Below are 19,240 nucleotides of genomic sequence, written 5' to 3'. Positions count from 1 at the left end.
CGTTAGCTATTTATTTTCCTTCTTCCCCAGTCTTATGGACTACTACGCTTCTTCACTGTGTGATAAATATGCACATATGACTTACACGTAGAGAATCAGCGTAAACGGAAAGCTGATACATGGTTGGCGCCCATGCGTATTTTCTCAGCCATGAGTAGATTTCGGCTATACATCTACTCATTCGAAATTCTACATTATTCCAAATTTTTAATTATTTCGGTATTACCATTTTTGGCAATGATAATTCGTTTTGATAACTAGTAAATACATCTTGAGCCCACATTAGAAAAGGGTAGTGGTCCAGGGATGAATATCTATTCATATCAATGGTTTATTTCTTCGAACTTCGTCGAAGGAAATTTATTTATATTTGTGAGTCTTAGCAACAACTGTCGATAATGAACGTAAAAACATAGGATAGATCCCAAATCATAATTCGTTTCCATAGTGATATGAAATGTAGTCCATCATTCGGGAGATATATTCGCGCTCCATTCTTTATTCTTTACTTACATTTATTTATTTTCTTTTCCCTATTTTATTTATTATTATTAAATATTCGCTGTTATGGCTTCAATAGCCCCTCCACCCGAGGATTTCTTTTGCAAGTGGCACAATAATTAGTATTTTATTCATCGGTTTCATAGTTAGCACTTGGGGGCGAGATGGGTCTTTTATCAGTTGAGATAATTGATCAACAGTGTCCATTAAACTGCAATGTAGCCAATTTCTCATTGCTGCGGCTCGCACTCAACACATGCATTAATTTTAATTTCCCAAAGTTTTCATTGTTGCACAACTGTCTTATTTTATACGATTTTATATTTTAATAATTACTAAAATTTTCACGATCTTTTGCAATTTTCAGTTATACTTTTATTTCCTTTAGTTTCTCCCAGTGAAGCAGGTTGAACGCAGCTATTTCTACATATAGAAGTATCGGAAAGAATTTTAACTTGACTTATATCAAAACAAAATATTTAACTGTGTATTTTAGGAAGTAAAATTACTGATCGGAAATAAAATTATATCCTGTAGTGGAAAAAGCATTATCTCCACATATTCTTAAGAACAGTGTACCGAAAGGAAAATTAGTTGAATAATATTGAGAACTGAACATATACCTTAATAATAATAATAAAGATGCTATAGAATTAATGTTTATTAATTCTATTTAATGGGACCTGTTTGTTTAGAGTAGTGGAACATCGGTATCTAAATATAAGGAATTATAGGTTGACTGGTTGGTTGGATTGGAGATAAATGTTTCTTTCAGCATCAACGCTACATGAGACATGGACCAATAGCTTAACAAGGATCTGAACAACATGAGCTCTCATCGAAAGTTGAACGAGGGTCTCTGCAACAAAGAAGCGTACGCTGACCATATAGCCGTGAGGAAACTGTATACGCGACTGGTGTGACGCAAGTCGCATGTATTCGTTTTGAATTTGGAATATGATGAATTTAGCATTTGCCTTTCCAATTAGTTTTATCTCTCTGCACTAAACTCCATTTACTTACAATTTGGTAACATTGTCACGTAACCACGTGACCTTATATTCCAACATGGCGCCCACTTGGATGATCTTCAGTTCTTTTTTTGATTTTCATTTCTCTTTTCTTTTCCCCCTTCCCGTCCCGCATTCTATCTAATGAAGTATTTAAGCAAAAAGTGCTCATAATTTACTTTACTTCGCTAGATTGTGATGTGTTTTTACTATTTTCTAGTAACTCATTATATACCAAAACCTCATTGCATTCTTAGCCATTGATTTAGATAGTTGTAGAAAAAAAAAGAGAGATAAAATGTTCTACATGTATTTTTTATAAACTTCTTTATTTATCTTTGTAATACAGTATAAAAAAAAGTAATGCAGTTTAAGCAACTGCAGTTGCAAAGCAATGAAATTAGGTACTACTACATACCTGAGCCACGTCTTCCAAATACTGCAGAACTAAAGCAACAACTGCAGGATTGATGTCTGAAAGGCGATCTCTAACGTGCGGAACGTAATTCAGTGACTGTTCAGGATATTTCCGCAAAAAATGATGCATAACTATCACAGCCTTGGACCTCACATATTCCTACAATTGACAGGCAACAAGGTAAGTAATCATAGACATTTTAAAGAAGAGTTTCATAGTACTATACATTAGAAATCTTTTAACGACCTTGGATTTTAAATATTGTGTATTACTTTTGCATGACTCAATACTTACTAGAAGTACATTATTTTTCTACTTTCAGGTTAGTGAAAATACATCATACTGTAATAACCAAACACAATTACCACATAACGCGTTATAGTCAGCATATCAAGTTCCTTGCACATTTGAATACAGATCCTGCCATAACAAACACATTCCAAATAAAATATTCGTAACTAAAACAGTGACAGTCTGGCAAAAAATTACGACACCTTGTTAAGACGTGTCCTCAATTACATAAAATAGATTTTGTATTTGGTGCCTGCACATCTCAAATATTAATATTTTATGACTAAGAACTCGAAAAACATTCTAAAATTCCTTAACAATAATCAAACTTGCTACTGACCAGGAATCTATCTTTCTTACAAGAACAGACGTTAAAATAAATCCGCATACGTCAGTGGGTATTGAATACAATTAACAATATATAACAAACGAATGAAAAAATAGGCGTTAATCTTTTATTCAGAAAAGTATAGCTAAATTTCATAAGAGAATTGGAAAATATAAAACATTAACTTACACTAGGATGCTCGAGTTTCTTTTGTACAAGAGGAAGAACAGCAGGCGCTATCTCAGATGGGATCAAGGAACAAGTAGCTGCCAGGGCCAACCCTATCACTAGTAAATGTTTGCTTTGGAGATCTTGTATTATGGTATTCACAAACAACACTGCTAGCTCATGCTTCTCACTCAAAAGAAAGGAGCACGCCAAATAACCTATAATCATACAAAAAAATAAAATAATTAAATACTGCAAACAAATTATTTTTCTTTTGACTAATTATCTCATTTCCATCCAAACTTTACAGTCCTTCTACAATTTATGACTACAAACTAGGAGGAAATGAAAAAAATATATATATATATACCTGCCTTGTACCTCCCAATTTGTTCCTTTAATTGTATATTTCCTTCCTCATTGGGAACAATGTCAATAGTTTTTTTTTTTTTTCCTGCGTCACCTTTACATCTCGTACTGCGTTTTAATTTTCTTAGAAAGAACAATTTACACAGAGTTTTCGTTGACTGAGTAAACTCGATATTTTTATGAAAAAAAAAAAAAAAACTATTGTTCAAATTAACGATTTATGTGGAATTCCACAATTGTTTTAATTTTGCAGGTCTAATGTGGCTGCCACTAAATTCACTGTTTCTTCTTTTTCTTTCTTTATTATAGGGTAATTGTGAAACGAAAAATTACACTTTTGAGGGTACAGCAAAAGCTGCTTAGGTTAAAAACATGAAAAAAATACCACTATAAACGTTAGACAAACATCTTTGGAAATAAGTCAGGTGGTTTTCGTTATCACGCATCTGGGGCTATTTTGAAAGAGCAATGGAAAGTTCCAAGTCTACCATGTTATTAGAATACCTACAAACAGTTCTAGCTTTTACACGTGAAACACATGAATTATCTTTTCAAAACACTACTTATATCTATCACTAGATGTTCCCATTGTTGGGATAGGCAAAATGCCAATGATATCCAAATCTTTAATGAATGAAATGTCAGTTTCGACAGGTTTAAATGTTTTCTTGTTCACATCTGATTTATGGTCCATAACTTCATTGGAACAAATTTATCACGAGGTAGGACTCTTTAATACTGTTAGAACATAACAATATGTGGTACTATTTCGGTGCATGCTTTACAATTTGCAAGAACAAAGTCTCCTGGTGTAATGCACTCTGTTTCCAGCGTCCTGCATTCTGATGAAATCGTCATATTGTGGGTCATTCAAATTATTATAAGCAGAAGATGCTGGCAGTTTCAGCAAGACATTCTTCATTGCTACTTCTTGGATGATTTAATACAAATGCAAGAACTTTGTTTTCACAGAAAAACATCAAAGTGGCACTGTTCATCGTAATTAGCACACAGTTCTTCATATATTTAAATGTTATTACGTTTCATATAATAGCCCCACAGAGTGTTTCATACTAGCTCCTTGACTTTTGATCCATGCTGCCCCTCCACCATACATCGTTTCAAACATCACTTACATGGTCTGAAAAGCCCAAAACATCCTCTACAAGAATGTATATTTAGTTAGTTAGTGAGGCATTTGATATACGAGATATAACAAAAGTTTTGCAAGAAAAAAATCTTTTTGGTGGAAAAATGGATGCTTTCAGATTATATTTTTTCTTTCAAAAACTGTCATATTTAAAATTTTTGTGATATTTGCAATAGATGTAACAATAAATTTACTGTTCAATCGTATTTTTTTGAGACTTCAAACTCGTAGTTTTGAAAAAGCAGGTGTGTTTCAAAATAGCCCCAGTTTTTCCCTGTTTCACCTTTACCCCATTTGACCCTATATATATATTTTAAAAAAAAAGGCTTCCACTGGTAGATATTATTGTCAACATGATTGTAAATTTTAGGGCTTATGTGTTGAACACTTGTTCCCAGCGAAAAAGGAAAACTACAACTAAAGGAACCAATATGGAGGCACAAATTAAATCACTTTTGTAATGAAAATGTACCCTATTGCTTTAACCAGTATACAGCGGAAGAAATGAATATAAGCTTCTTACTGAATATCTCATGGTTTACAACGCTGCAAAATCTTGAAGTGAAGGAAAAAAAAATGGATAGACTGATTTATAATGATCTGGAAGTCATTTATGATTAACGGTGTTGATTATCTATGTTATCTTTATTTTTAAGCCCAATGATTTATAAGCGGAATTATTTTTCTCTTTTGTTTAAGTCTAGTTAATGTCCCTTGCTTTTTCAAGATGAACATGCATTATGTACTAATTACTTACTATACTTATATATTGCCTACTATACTGTACAAATTAATTGAGATAATCTATTTTTTCTCGGAATTTTAATGTGATTGCCAGTTGTCTGCACCGGTGTTGTGACGAACCACACTTAGAATGTTTTGGAACCTGAACTAGCGGAGGTGTTCTGAGATCACGATAGCCCAATTTGAGTACAGGGTTTTATGAATGTGCAGCAGTTTCATAGTGTGTTAGTCCGGTTAAAGGTCTGACCCGACTGTATATCTTGAATGTACTGCGTAGTCATGTGGCCTTGAGCCTAAAAACAAAGAATATCTTATTTTATTTCATTTTCTTTTCTTTTATTTATTTACTTACGGCGACTAAGGCTAATTTTATTTATTTACTTTAATTTGTCAGATTGTTTAGATTTTTTTTTTTTCTCTGAAAATTCAATCTTTCATTTAAAAAATATAGCCCGTTATACTTATTTGAACATATTTTGTTTCTATAAAGCTTCAGCCATGGAGAAGAAACGTTTAGCATCGGCCAAAAAATATAAATCATCGGCAGTTGATGTATGTAAGACGATTTCCCGTAATGAAACTAGTTTATTTCTGCAGGATTACAAAGCAATCATCGTTAGATGAAGCAAGTGTGAAAATTTAAGACCTGACATGTCAAACCCTGAAACATCCTCTGGAACAAATATTTTGGTTTCTTTTTCACAGGATATAGTACTAGAAGCTTAATACCATTGAAGATATGAAGAATTCATCCAAGTACTCTGAAAGATAACGAAGTACGGTTGTTCCAGTCTTGTAAACATTTGACGGGACATTTCAACATGACTTGACCTCTTGTTACAATTCAAAATTGGTCTTGCCGTGCAAGATGTCAATGCATTATGAAAATATCCTTGACTGGGCTGGAAATTCATCAGAATTAAATTCAATCGAGAACTTGTGGAATATTTTGGAGAAATTTAGGTAAAGTGGTCTTATACGTACCATCAAATTAAGCATGATAACGAATTCTATAGAAGTATGGTGCCATGATGATTAAGTCGAAAATATGTGTACTACATTAGTAGAATCAATGCCGAAACAAATTCAGGCTGTAATTTCTGCTAAAGAACAAATTTCATACTGATACAGGGATTTATCGGTGCATATCAAGAGATAATACATTAGTTTCTGAAAACGAGCCATTTTCTTTTACTTTGTCCCAATTAATTGGTACAGTATACTAGATTATTTTCAATTAATAAATATTAAAATTATAACACCAGAATTTATTTTTTCACAAAGTATACACAAAAATCACACACAAAAAAAGTTTCAAAATAAACACAAAAACAATTTCCTATATAAATCAATGAACTACAAGACGAAGATGGTGCAGGTCAGTCTTAGGTGTTGCTTACATTTGCCTGCAGCATTATGATTTGAGATTCAACGGTAATGTGTAATTCATCATACCACCATCATTACTATATCATTTACTTTTGTATGAAACACTGTCATAAAAAATGGGTTTGTATTTCAGACGAGAGTCAAAATGGCAGAATAATGAGTGTCTAGGTAGTATAACATCTAAAAACTTGTCTTATGGTGGTATGTCTTAAACATTAGATGTAAACTAACTTACATACTGCACTTACCTATTCTTTTGTATTTAAAATTACTTGTTTGTGCCAATTTAATCGCATGTATATATGCAAAGTCTGCTTTGTACCCTAGAAGCTCACTGTAGATGATGAATGCTAGACAGCTTCGTATTATAAGAGGTTTGCTCGATGGATCCGATAACTTTTGTTTCACTATTTGCAAACTTTCCTGGATCAATTTCTTCTCTTCCTTTAGATAAAAGAAAAGAAATTATAATGTAAGAATAAAGCAATATTGCAAAAGGTTCTTATCCTAGTTCCCAAAAGCTGCACACTTCAAAACAAATGGCTCAAACAAAATTGTTCATGCTTTTACCTATCATAAACAATTAATAATAAAAACAATTAGCTATACCGATCTCAACTGCTATAAATCCTATTTTACAGGAAAACAACACGGAGTCGAAGTCTTATCGCTTTAATGGAACGAACTGAAATCTTCACCCAAACAGATTGGCACTAGTGTCATTGTCTCCCTTCTGGTGAAGCTTTCGAACACGACCAGCTTCTAGACGAGTATCAGTTAAAAGTTAACGATAAAACAACGGAATTATCAGCTCGGCTAGTTCTTGGAATGCTGACAGGGCTAGAAGTGGTAAATCACTCCTAAAAAAGAGAGAAAAGAGACTATAATGGCCGAAAAAGAACTAAAAGAGAATAAGTCATGAAATGCTCAAGAGATCCTTATGCTCAATACATGGTTTTGCACCAAAAATCATCTATGTACATCTCTTTATAAAAGGGATATAATACCAAAGAAGGCCGGTTGTGGCCAGAAAAAACAATGAAAAGAGCGTAGTTAACAAGTATACTCAATGTAACTACTATACAAAACAATGACCAACAGAACTTTACCCACAATCATTTGCTTCTGGTCTTGGGTGGGATGTATTATGCAAAAGTTAAAATTACATTAAAACTTTTAACTAAATGTTACAGAAATTGTAATGGTTGATATTAAAAATACATCAAGCATTCTTAGGTTTCTTGACAAAGAAAACAGTGATTAAACTATTTTATCTTTTTTCTACAGTTCGTTGAAGAGTTTCCATTTCTTGAAGCTTCTGTTGTTCACTTTGGCGCATGATTTGAACACCCTCAAACATACCCTGTGCAATAACAACTTCTTGAAAATTCCCCCTCTGTATTGCCTTCTTCAATCGCTCGTTAGCTTTTTTGAAGAGACGGTCAGATGCTTCAGAAGTTACTTGACAATCCCTCCTTGTTTGAGTAATCTTATTTTCCATGTCTGCAATTTTCTTCCTATACTCTTCAGCTTGTTTTAACTTTTCTTCTGTTTCTTTACCTAAACGTAGTTCTTTCTTCTCTTCGTCCTCCTCTTACGCTCTCTTTTACTCTTCTAGATACATTGTATAATGTTTATGTGCGCTTTGTCCCATAGCAATAAGTTTAGATGTCATGGGAAACAGTTCAGGTTTGTTCCCAAACGATTTCAATGTATCTTTAATCACCAAAATTGCATTTAATGTCCGTTCGCTAGAAGCTTTGTCCTCAGTCAAAGTTCACCTGGATACAGAAAAACGAATTTCAACGTCTGCATTAACATGTGAAAGTGACAACGCAGTCTTGATAACTTTCGCAACTTCTCGATACTTGTGTTGTCCTGCTTCATTAGTTTTCTTTAAAATCTTATCCCAGTAACTATCAATTCTTCCTTTAAAGTCTGGTACTGTCTTCATCTGCAACATCTTCCATTCATCAATAAGCACATCATCTTTTGTATCAATACGTAGTTCTCTGGCAACTGAAACTATATTTTGACAACTTTTTCGGTTTTTCACAAGAGAAGGATTTAAACATCTCAAAGCTTTAATCAAACCACAACCTTTCATTACCCTTTCAATTAAGTATTTTCTCCCAGTAACATAATGTTCTTTAATCCCTTCCATAAGCACTAAAACATCTTTTTCTGGAAGACATGAAAGCCCATTTTTAACATCCTGTGAAAGAACAATATCTTTCATGGACAACATGTTTTTAGGATCAAATAACTCATTTACATCATAGTTACCTTCAGAAATACATTTACAAACACATCTTCCCAGCTTCCAAAACAGTATTGAAGCTGAGAGTACAGGATATGAATTAGACATTCATCTTGTTGAAATTTCTCTGTGAAGCGTGTAAAAACTTCTGCAGAAGATTTAACGAATACAATTTCACTTTGATTGTTGAACAATGTAAAAGATTGGTGATCTGTTTGTATGAACCAGACTGCAGAATAGTATGATTCTTTACAGATGGAACGAATTTTAAAAAAAATCACCTACACGGAGAATGCTTAAGAATTCTTTCGAGGTAACTTCAGATCATTTTGAATCTTCATATAATCCTCCACTCTGGCTGGCCATCCATCTAAATAGTGGTAAACAGCTAAAAACTAATTCAGATTCATCTTCGTCAAAGGTCTGCAAGGCTTTAAGATATCCATTGTGAACAACATGAAGAGGACAGGTCCCAATGTCAACTAATCCGCGAGATCTCATTCCCATTAAACCTTCATTGAATAGTTTGTAGCCTTTCTTGTTCACATTGGGCCCATCTGAGCCAATCATCAGAATCTTGTGAACAGATAGGTTCGCTTTACTAATGGCAGAATGAATGTTTTCATGAGTTTGTGCAAATGTCTAGAAACTACTTCAACCCTCCCTACCGACCAGTATCGCACTTCTTTTTTATCTTCTATGTTGGTCATTTCATCAAAACACACTGAATAAAAAGAGGTTCCAACATCATCTGTTGAAAATATGGTCCCAGTACATCAATTATTAAGTATCGCATCTTTCTGGAATTTAAAGAAAAATCAGTCGGAACACCAGCTGGAAACATTGCATCAAAAGTTTCGTTACTGCAACTGCAAGATGACGCTGAATAATTGAAACATACTGGCTTCATAACCCAAATGAGTTCAGATATTGTTGCTGCATTCTTGGAACTATAAAGTTTAACACAAGGCGATGAAGAACTACAGCTTGGCCCAAGATCTTCACTTTGGACTGTCTCAGGAAAATTGTGCGGATCTGCAGCCACTAAAACCATTTGTTTACACCAGAGATCATCATAAGCGATTCTTTTTATGTTTAGCATATACCTTTACTACATTTGAAGAATAGCATATCCCACAATCCTGCTCCATTTGAATTTCTTCACCACTTTAAGGTTAAAAAAAAATTCTGAAAAAGAGAGACTTTAAGAGACTAACTCGAAAAAAAGAGACTAAACGCTGAAGAAGAGACAGACGTCTAGCCCTGTGCTGAGCTTCCTCCTTATTTCTTGTTCATAGTGAAAAATAAAATAAAAATAAAATATGAGAGAGAACAGTTTAAGCTTATACGTCAATTCTAGAGAATCATCATTCCTAGTAGATGTAAGCCGTTGAATGCAAGTGATCCAAGTCAATGCTCCGAAACAGATGAAATTTTCTAATGGAAACAATTTAAAAAATCGAAAACAAAGTAAAAATAGCATAATCATGCAACAGCCTGATGAAACATTATTACAAATGGATGTGGAAAAACACTGGGTGTTTTGTGTTCAAGATCATCATAATTTCAGCACATGTCATCCTGAAATTATTCATTACATTTGAAACATTAATTTTTTATAAGTTTCAGTGATAGCTGAGATGATCGTAGTACTAACGTTTTCTCTCTCTCTCTTTCTCTTCATAAGTCATTGACCGAATCATGACGCAGCCAAATGTGGAGTTCACAAAGAAGGAATTGTGAAGTGTCATGAAATTGTTCTTATTACAACGGAAGTCGACAAAGGAAATCCATGGTTGATATTAGACACATTGGGTATATATTGCTCTTCATACTTCACTGTGAAGAAATAGTGCTCAAACTTTAAGCATGATGATTTTTCAACAGAAGATGGTGCAAGGTGTGGGAAAGCCAGTGTCAGTGTCAACTCTGGAAAAAGTTGATCAGGTTGATGACCTGATAATGAATAACAGGCCAATTTCACTTCAAGTGACAGTTCACACCTATGGATATTCAAAACACGTGTTTCATCAATAATAGATCATCAGTTGAATAGGCATAAGCTTTCTGCGAAATGGATGCCCAAACGTTTGAACACTGTTGAGAAACGCAAACGTCTGACATTTTTGCAGGTGATTTTGCGAACTCTAACGACGATGGCTTGTTACCCACGATGAAAAATGGTTCTATTACTTTGATTCTGAAATCATTAGATCAAATTTCTCCAGGCAATGGAATTAAATACAAAGTAATACAGCTGTACTTTAGGTTTACAAGCGTAAGGTTACTAGTGTAAAATCACTACACGTACTTTTCGACGAATAAGTGGGTGTATACGAAAGATGACTGCGTCCGTTTTTTTTTTTTTTTTTTTTCATCGGCGGTGTATTTCTGCACCGTGTACAGAAGCTGTATTTTATGCTTACAACGAGAGCGCTAGTATGAAATCATAACAAGTGCTACTGACTCGTTGCCAAAACTTACTTAACTAACCTCGCTTACGCCTATACCCACCGTCGCTGACGCGCCTGCTCCATTCGAACTCACCCCCTAGTGGTCAATGTTCCGTTAAGGGGGTCCAGTGTCTTTGACACCACTTCTTTCTATTGATTTTTGTTTGATTATATAATATATCGTTATATTAGGTTAGCTCAGGTCAGGTTAGGTTTGGTTAGGTTAGGTTAGCTTAAGTCAGGTTAGGTTAGGTTAGCTTAAGGGGGTTCAGTGTAGTTTTGGACCCCCTTAACGGAACATGGACCCCACTAGTTTCGCCATGACCTGACCTGGTTGAATATCATTCGTGCTTTTCAGTGGCCACATAGCACAGGTTGATTTTTTCTTTGCACTGTAGCTTTTATTGCATACATCTGGATGCCGTATTTATACGCTAATCGTAATCTTTCAACAAGTACTTCTGACTGTTGAATTTTATGTATGCCAGGTGAGATACTTTCATATCGCCCTTGCCCAAAGTAAAGAGTTACCAGAGACAATACGAAAGATTGCTGAATTATAATTTTTCAACCATTTCGAGTGGTGTATAAAAAGTAAACCAGCATGGAAATAAGTTCTACTGCTACATAAACTTACACATCATCCTTAATTTGTATGTCTAATTTCAGCATTGCTAAACTACACTCAATCCTTTACAACCTAACGGGAAGAAATTGCTTTCTTGCAATTCACTATAAACACGCACCTGTTTTGTTCGTGCACTGAAACATCTCTCAAGTAAAGTTTTCACTCCAATATTAGAAACATTTGCAAACATCGCTCCAAGCGATTCGAAAGTTTTTTCAAATATTCCTGACATATTTTGCGGCAAAGATTAACTTAAAATCATAATCTTCAAAAATAGTATCCGGCCCCTCGTATTATACAAAAAATAAATACAATGTTCAAATGTTTTCATTTCTGCTAGAACGTTTCGTTTTCTTCTTCTTCTCTTCATAAGACTATTATCAGTCAAATAGGTAGGTGCACCAGCTTTCTAGTCATATGTGCTACTAATGCTAATTGGTCAAATGTGTACCTCAAACAGAGGATTTATGAGTGAAAAACAAAATAGAATAATATACAGGACACAATCGGGAAGAATGGACACAAGTCGGGAAAAAAAGTCAAAATCAGGAAAAAGTCAAAGTCGGGAAAGGAGTTCAGACAGGGAAAGAGGGCGAAAAGCCAAGGTGAACAGGGCAAAAAGTAGAGGAAAGTGGGAAGTGTAAAATGAAAATAGAAAAGAGAAAGAGTATAAAAAGAAGGGAATGTATGTACGTGTAAATGGAACAGAAAGTGTAAGTGTAGTGTAGGTGTATCACTGGGCCCACTTAACTCCTTCCTCTTGGAGCATCACTAGCTACGATGCACTCACTAGCACAGCCGCTGTCGAACTCCTACTTCACTGTCAAAACGGCTGTTTGCACTCCTTCTTCTAGTCCATTGTTTTAAAAAAATAATGTTGTATTATATTACAGGAGTAGCAGCCGTTAGACCCAGTCGACTGTTTCACTAAAATTGTTTTCAAATCAGAATTGTTTTAAATAGTATTATGTAAAGAGAGCTCGTCCAATGGAAGAATTAGTCTTGTCTAAGTAAAATTGTTTGAAATAAAATTGTTTTGAAGTAGTAAGGGTAAAAGTTGTAGGAAAAGATCGGGAAACACACGTTAAAATCAGGAAAAGGACAAATTCACGACAGGAGTTCAATGAAAAAGGGCGAAATACCCAGGCAGGCGGGGCAAAAAAACGTGGGGGAAATGAGAAGAGAAAAATAAATAAAGTTAAAAAAGAAGGGATATACACGAGTAAATGTAAAAAGAAGAGAAATATAAGTGTAACGTAAATGTAAAGGGCCTTATGAGTAGTTCTGACGAGTGATTAGTGCCATACCAAAGAGTACGAGTAACGTATGTTTCCTGCAGTAGTCAGGCCTTTGGTATGACACTAATCATACGCAGTAGCGTAGCGTGGTATTCCGAAATGGGGATGCCAAAGTTAGTCACTTGTGCGATACAATACTACTAAAATCAGCAATACATAGCTATACCGATGGGAAATATAGGGTTATTAAAAAAAATTAGGGGGAGGCCCCTAATTGGTGGCCTAATGGGGTATACAGAAGCAAATGCGTGGATTACGTTAGAAGCCAATAAGAAATTGGCTCAACTCCTTCTTACCACTACCGTGTGACAAGAAAACTCGGCCCCGCTGTTGAATGAACATTGTTTCCAGTATAGCTCCCTTTATTTCTTTCTCGTGGGTAGCTTCTTTCTTCGCATACCATACTTCAATCTCGTTCTTTAAAAAGTCGCTCCTAGAAATTTGTCATCTTGAGTCCGGAACTCAGACGCCCATTCGTGAATATGGACCTGAGTGTATACATATATCATTTGAAGATGCAAATAGAAAGCACTTAAACCAACTCTGAGGGCCTGTTTCTGTGTATGTATTTCGTTGTCAGATATCCAGATACTGAAGGCAGGGGGCAAATCTGTCTTCAGCATTCGGGGAACGGGTAAGACCGTTCTAATTTTTTTTTTTAAAGCGATGTTCAAAATATTTATAAAGTTGAAAAACAATGCTGTGGAGGATCACAGGAGCAGAGTTGTCTTCAACATTGGAAGGAGGGCAGATTTGAGGGAGGAGGGCATATTTGAAGCTTATTCCGGGGGGAGGGGAGATGAGATTCATATTACGGTAGATGAATCTGATTTCTGAGGTGAATCTGTTGTATTTTATATACCAGGCGATGTAGATGAAATTGTGACACGTATCAGTACCGTGAACACATTCTGAAATCTGAATACATGCATATTTATAATTGATATGTTTCTATTTACGCATCCACAATGATCCACATTAAAATTTTAGGACACTTGTTTTGTAATAATATAAGTAATGACTTCCCCAAAACTATGAAAGAAAATCAACTATGTATGGCGCAACAATACTCTTATTTGAGCAAAATTATGATGATCATAATATCATTATAGGAATCGTTACAGGAATTAAACAAGTAGCTGCAAATAGACTAACAATAATTAATGACAATGAAATATTAAAGAATACGATTCCTTTTTAAAAATAAAACAAGTCAAGGGACATCAATTTCATCTTGCTTTCCTTTGTGGCAGTTGGATACAAATCGTCCCCTGTTCCAAGAATGGAGGGGACATGTCCTCCTCATTTCCCCGGGATATGTGCCAGTGACTGAAGGTCCCAAGCAATCCTTACGAGGGGCTAGGAGTACTGGCTTTCTTGATCTACCAGATCGGTGACCGTGATTCTTTTTTTATGCTTGTGTCTGTGAGCTCCCTCAAAGAGTTTCTGGCCACGCCACTGGACATACTATATATTTATGATGAAGATTAATAGTTTGTCTTTAATTACGATTACAATTACGATGCATTTAATAACAATTAAAGCATAACTATTTTTATACTATTATTTACATAACCGGCATGCTTCAAAAATGCATTGAATTAACCATTTTTGTTTTGTTCTATCTCCTTAATGTTAACGCTCGTACGTTCTGTACAGAAACTATAACTTAGTTCAAGATATACTTAGAGTTGGAAATACTTGAATACGCCAGCGTATATCTAAAGCAAAATGTAGAGTTGCAAGGGATGAAGAGAGTAGTAGCTGGGCATGCGCATTCGACAGAAAGCAGACGAAAACCACGTTTCTTGCAGTAGGCCTGGATGCCCAAGGAACATAGCATAGGAAAGACAGAAAATGTGCATCTGAGTGACGCGCATGCGTAGGTTCCACTTGTCAAAGTAAGACGAGAGAGGACATCCAGAAGATTGCAGTGGAAATAATTGTGATAATTACAAGTAAACAATTTATATACAATGAAATACGTATTTTTTCTTATTAACAGGGGATGCCGGGCATACCGGCGTTCCCTTACGCTACGCCGCTAATCATACGTCAAAACGATTGTGCATAAGACGGAAACGGTGGTATTCAGAAAGGATTCGTTAATAATTCGGGGCCGCGGTGGCTCAGTGGTGGAGCGTTCACCTCTGGTGCTTGGGGTCCCGGGTTCGATCCCAGCTCCCGCCAAGTGAACTTTGTGGTGGACAAACACCGTGTGCGTGGGTTTTCTCGGGGTTCTCCCGTTTCCTCCTACTTTCTTTATTTCACCATTTCATTCATCACTCATCAACACCGTCTCCTTTAGCCTAACCGGCATAATCGTGGGTCGTAAAACTCATAGAATTCGTTAATCAATAGTTAGTCACCGACTAGTTAGTGTCATACTAGGAAATCAGTAAGGAAGGTGTGATTTTTGGTATTCAGAGTCTACTTTGAGTACAACTAAAAGGATGATTTGGGTTTGATTAACTAATATAACTCAATGCATCAGGTGAGAAAAATAAATGTAGCAACTATGGAAAAGATATGTGCGCATGCGTAGTCTGTAAAAATGAAAATAAATGACATACGAAATCCGAAATATGTCGCACAAGCTAAACCGTGGCTAAAAGGGTACCCTCTGCTCTAGATTAATTAGTCACATGTAATGAACTCCGTCGATTACTACGTCCTAATCAGAGACTCTGAATACACTTTTGATAACCATCCTTTAGTCAACCCCGTAGCAGAGATGGAGTGGGTCAGTGGGTCGTGGGCCAACAGCATGTGACCCACTGTGACCCACCAATCACCATGACCCACTGTGACTCACCACCCACCATGACACACTGTGACCCACCACCCACCATGACCCACTGCGACCCACCAACCACCGTGACCCACCGACTCAGTATGATCTACCGACCCTCTCTGCTCACTGCATTGTAGAGAGTACCTTCTGATGATTGGTTATAATAATTGCTAAAGCTTATGTTTATTATATGGAGCGCTTGCAGCACAGGGCAATCAACCCATAAAGTTGTGAGAAAAATAGGCATAAAATTTGTACATCATCATCATAGGTATTCTGCCTTTATTGGCAGGTCAATTGCCGCAGCTGAGAAGCTTCCATGCTCCACGGTCCTCCGCTAACCTTTTCGTCTTCACGTATGATCTTTCTGTTTTAATATCATCCATTAATTGTAGTCTCCTTCGCCCCCTCCCTCTCTTTCCCGCCACCATACCCTCTAGGACGTCTCTCATGATACAATCTCTTCTTAGGCAATGTCCCAACCAGTTTCTCTTCCTCTTCCTAATAATATCTAAAAGTGTTCTTTTCTCACCCACCATTTCTAACACTCTCTCATTCGTTTTCCGCTCTACCCAATTAATTCTTTCCACTTTTCTCCACACCCACATTTTGAAGGCTTCCAGTCGATTTTCGTCACCTTTACGTAATGTCCACGTTTCCGCCCCATACACTCCACACGAAGCATTTTATGAGTCTTTTTCTCAACTCTTTATTCAAGGTCCCACAAAACAGACTTTTCTTCCTCCTAAAGGCTTCTTTCGCCATTCCTATCCTTGCTTTTATTTCACGTTCGCATTTCATGTCATTACTAAGAATACTACCCAGGTATCGAAAACTATCCACTTGTTCTATTTTCTCCCCTCCTACTTTTATATTTGACACAGACCCCTTCGTTCCAATCACCATTTATTTTCATCCCATATTCTTCAAAGCCCTTTCTAATTTTTTCTAACATTTTATTGATTTTCTTTTCAGATTGTGCAAGAAGCGCTATATCGTCTGCAAATCTTATGCATCTAATCATTCTACCTCCTACCGAAATGCCATCATCATCATGTAGGCTCTTTTTCACTATCTCTTCTAGATAGACATTAAATAGTGTTGGCGAGAGGCAGCATCCTTGTCGAACTCCCCTTCCAATTGCACTCTCTTCCGTCAGTTCTTCCCCTATCCTAACACTTACTTGTTGGTTCATGTATAAGTTTCTTATGAGTCTTCTATATTTCCATTCCAACCCTATCTTTGTTAGAACTCCCAACAACAATTTCCAATTCACGCGGTCAAAAGTACTGTACTGTACTTTGTACGCGGTAAATTGTACTGTAAAATTTGTACTGTAAGCTTAATTACACGGAAATTTGAAGTTTGGATTGTACGCATAATTGTATGGAAAATTTTACACTTTTTTTCCCTTTACGTTGGTCTACTTACTTTGATTTGGAACTTTGAAATTTCATCCTTTTTTCCACTGAAAAGTATTGATAATTCAACAAGGAAATAATTATACTATGATAATTTAATTGAAATTCATCGTAATTTGGCACATGGCAAACAGCAGTGTGGTAATTGATGTTGAAGAAGGAGGGAAATTCCCATTCACCTCTGAATACTTTCCAGAAACCTCGTTCCTTTCGCTTTCTAGACGGGGGAGGGAGCTTGGTAATGGTATCAAACCTTCATGTGTAATTACAAAAATTAAATTTATAAACAAATAAGAAATCATCAGTTTATCAGGCTTTAATTGATAATTTATTCACAAGATTCCCTATCAAAGGCGTGGTAGATGAAGTTTCTGTTCTACATGGGTCGACATTGCCAACTGACATGGTCGATATGGAAAAGATGTTTATGGTGATAGAGAGATGATACTTCTTGCTGAGTATTTCAAAACTGACCGAGAAAAATCGTTATCAGACTTAAGTCTAACAAGTAGATTGTCGATGAGAAGTTGCAGATATCGGGTAGAAGTATTATCAATTTTCACGACAGAGTGCGAACGGGGATTTCCCTTATGAATTTACAGATGACTGATATTAGAAATAGATTAAGTGCTCAAAAATTGTCTAACTTGTTGCTCATCAATGTTAATGGCAAACCGCTAGACAAGCTCAAAGTATACGAGCTAGTTATTTCTTGGCTGAAGGATGGACATCATTCCACTGCAGATGATTTACCACCAAAAAGTTACCAACAGGAAATAAATCCGATTTCAGATTTGTTTTAAGGTGGAAAATTACGAGTTACGGAAAATGTATACTTGTATTACTAATGGCTTATTTATGTTATTCAACTTTGTACCCACTTTTTAGTAACTCTCTTCTTTGCTTTAAGTAAACTACTTTTGAATAAATATTCATAATAATTGCAATTATGCATATTTGTAACTTAAATTTAACGTGGTGTTTTAGTGATTACACAAATTACAATTATGAGCATACTTTATGGAGATGCTCTCACATAGAGTACCCGAGCACCTTTATAACCTATGAACAACTGATTTTTCAAGTCTTTTGTGAGAAAAATACTGTGAACTGAGAAACCATAACATTTTCCATATTGTACAGGGGTATTTTCATTTGATATTTTAAAGGTCAGATCCACCGTTATTGTAACAGAGTGGTGCTTGAGCGATTGACTAGAAATTCAAACTACGATTAGTGACAATTTCACAGTCTTGTTTTATTACAAGTGTAAACTCTTTAGTCAGTTCAGAAAAGGCCGTGGATCGTGTTCAGAGTTGATGACGATGGATTTTGGTGAGTCAGAGTAGGTCAAAGTGGATGAGAGTGGTTCATGGTGGGTGGTGGGTCAGAGAGGGTCACCGTGGGTGGTGGGTCATGGTGGGTCACGATGGGTCATGGTGAGTGGTGGGTCAGGGGTCACGGTGGGTGGTGGGTCAGTGGGTCGTGGGTCAAGTTTTCATTGCCCCACGCCAACTCTGCCCCGTAGTATTGCCTTAATTAGACTTCAAAACGACTCTGCATAAGGCCCAAAGAGTCTCACTAAGTAACCTCCCCATGAGCAATTGTCCGCTGCACATCGTCGGGCCGATCGCTACTATGGCGGTATATAAGCGGATTTCGAGCGGGAACGAGGCGGGACATCGAGTCGGTTGAGTAACTGCAACCACTGGTGGACCGATGACGGTTTTGTCGGGGTACCCGCGAACGCGGTACTGTGACGGATGTAGCCTTCGGACCATACGCTGATCGTGGCGGTTGTCCTTGCTTAAGGTCGTGTGGTGGGAACGGATCGGCTTTGCGTTACCCACAATTCTTCACTCTTCGCGTGATGAACGTCATTTGTTCTGGTTTTAATATGAACAGAAGAGAACTCGGTAACGTCTGCTGACCTAGGATATAAGAGGAACAGGTGGCAGCACTGTACTCTTGTAACTATTGTCAGACAGTTCGTTGGCTTGCAAAACTATTTTCGTGAC

General features: G+C 36.3%; 1 protein-coding gene across 2 annotated transcripts in view; it reads right to left on the bottom strand.

Moving 5' to 3' along the window:
- The window catches only part of LOC145668369 (AP-4 complex subunit epsilon-1-like), a 41,350-nt gene extending 28,856 nt beyond the window's left edge, over positions 1 to 12,494 (bottom strand). The window contains exons 1-4 of one of the 2 annotated variants that reach the window (XM_081736148.1): positions 11,828 to 12,494; positions 6,617 to 6,812; positions 2,738 to 2,934; positions 1,930 to 2,088 (exon numbers count right to left, since the gene is read on the bottom strand). In XM_081736148.1, coding sequence (XP_081592274.1) covers positions 1,930 to 2,088; positions 2,738 to 2,934; positions 6,617 to 6,812; positions 11,828 to 11,941 — 666 coding nt within the window. In that variant the 5' untranslated portion in view covers positions 11,942 to 12,494. The remainder of the gene's footprint in view (positions 1 to 1,929; positions 2,089 to 2,737; positions 2,935 to 6,616; positions 6,813 to 11,827) is intronic. The other variant, XM_081736147.1, reaches the window with a different exon arrangement.
- Between the last annotated feature and the right edge of the window lie 6,746 nt (positions 12,495 to 19,240).

The sequence above is a fragment of the Thermobia domestica genome, chromosome 13 (assembly GCF_964235325.1).
Source record: "Thermobia domestica chromosome 13, izTheDome1.hap1.1, whole genome shotgun sequence".
Taxonomy (NCBI): domain Eukaryota; kingdom Metazoa; phylum Arthropoda; class Insecta; order Zygentoma; family Lepismatidae; genus Thermobia; species Thermobia domestica.
The sequence above is the reverse complement of the archived record's forward strand: the minus strand, read 5'-3'. Positions and strand labels throughout refer to the sequence as shown.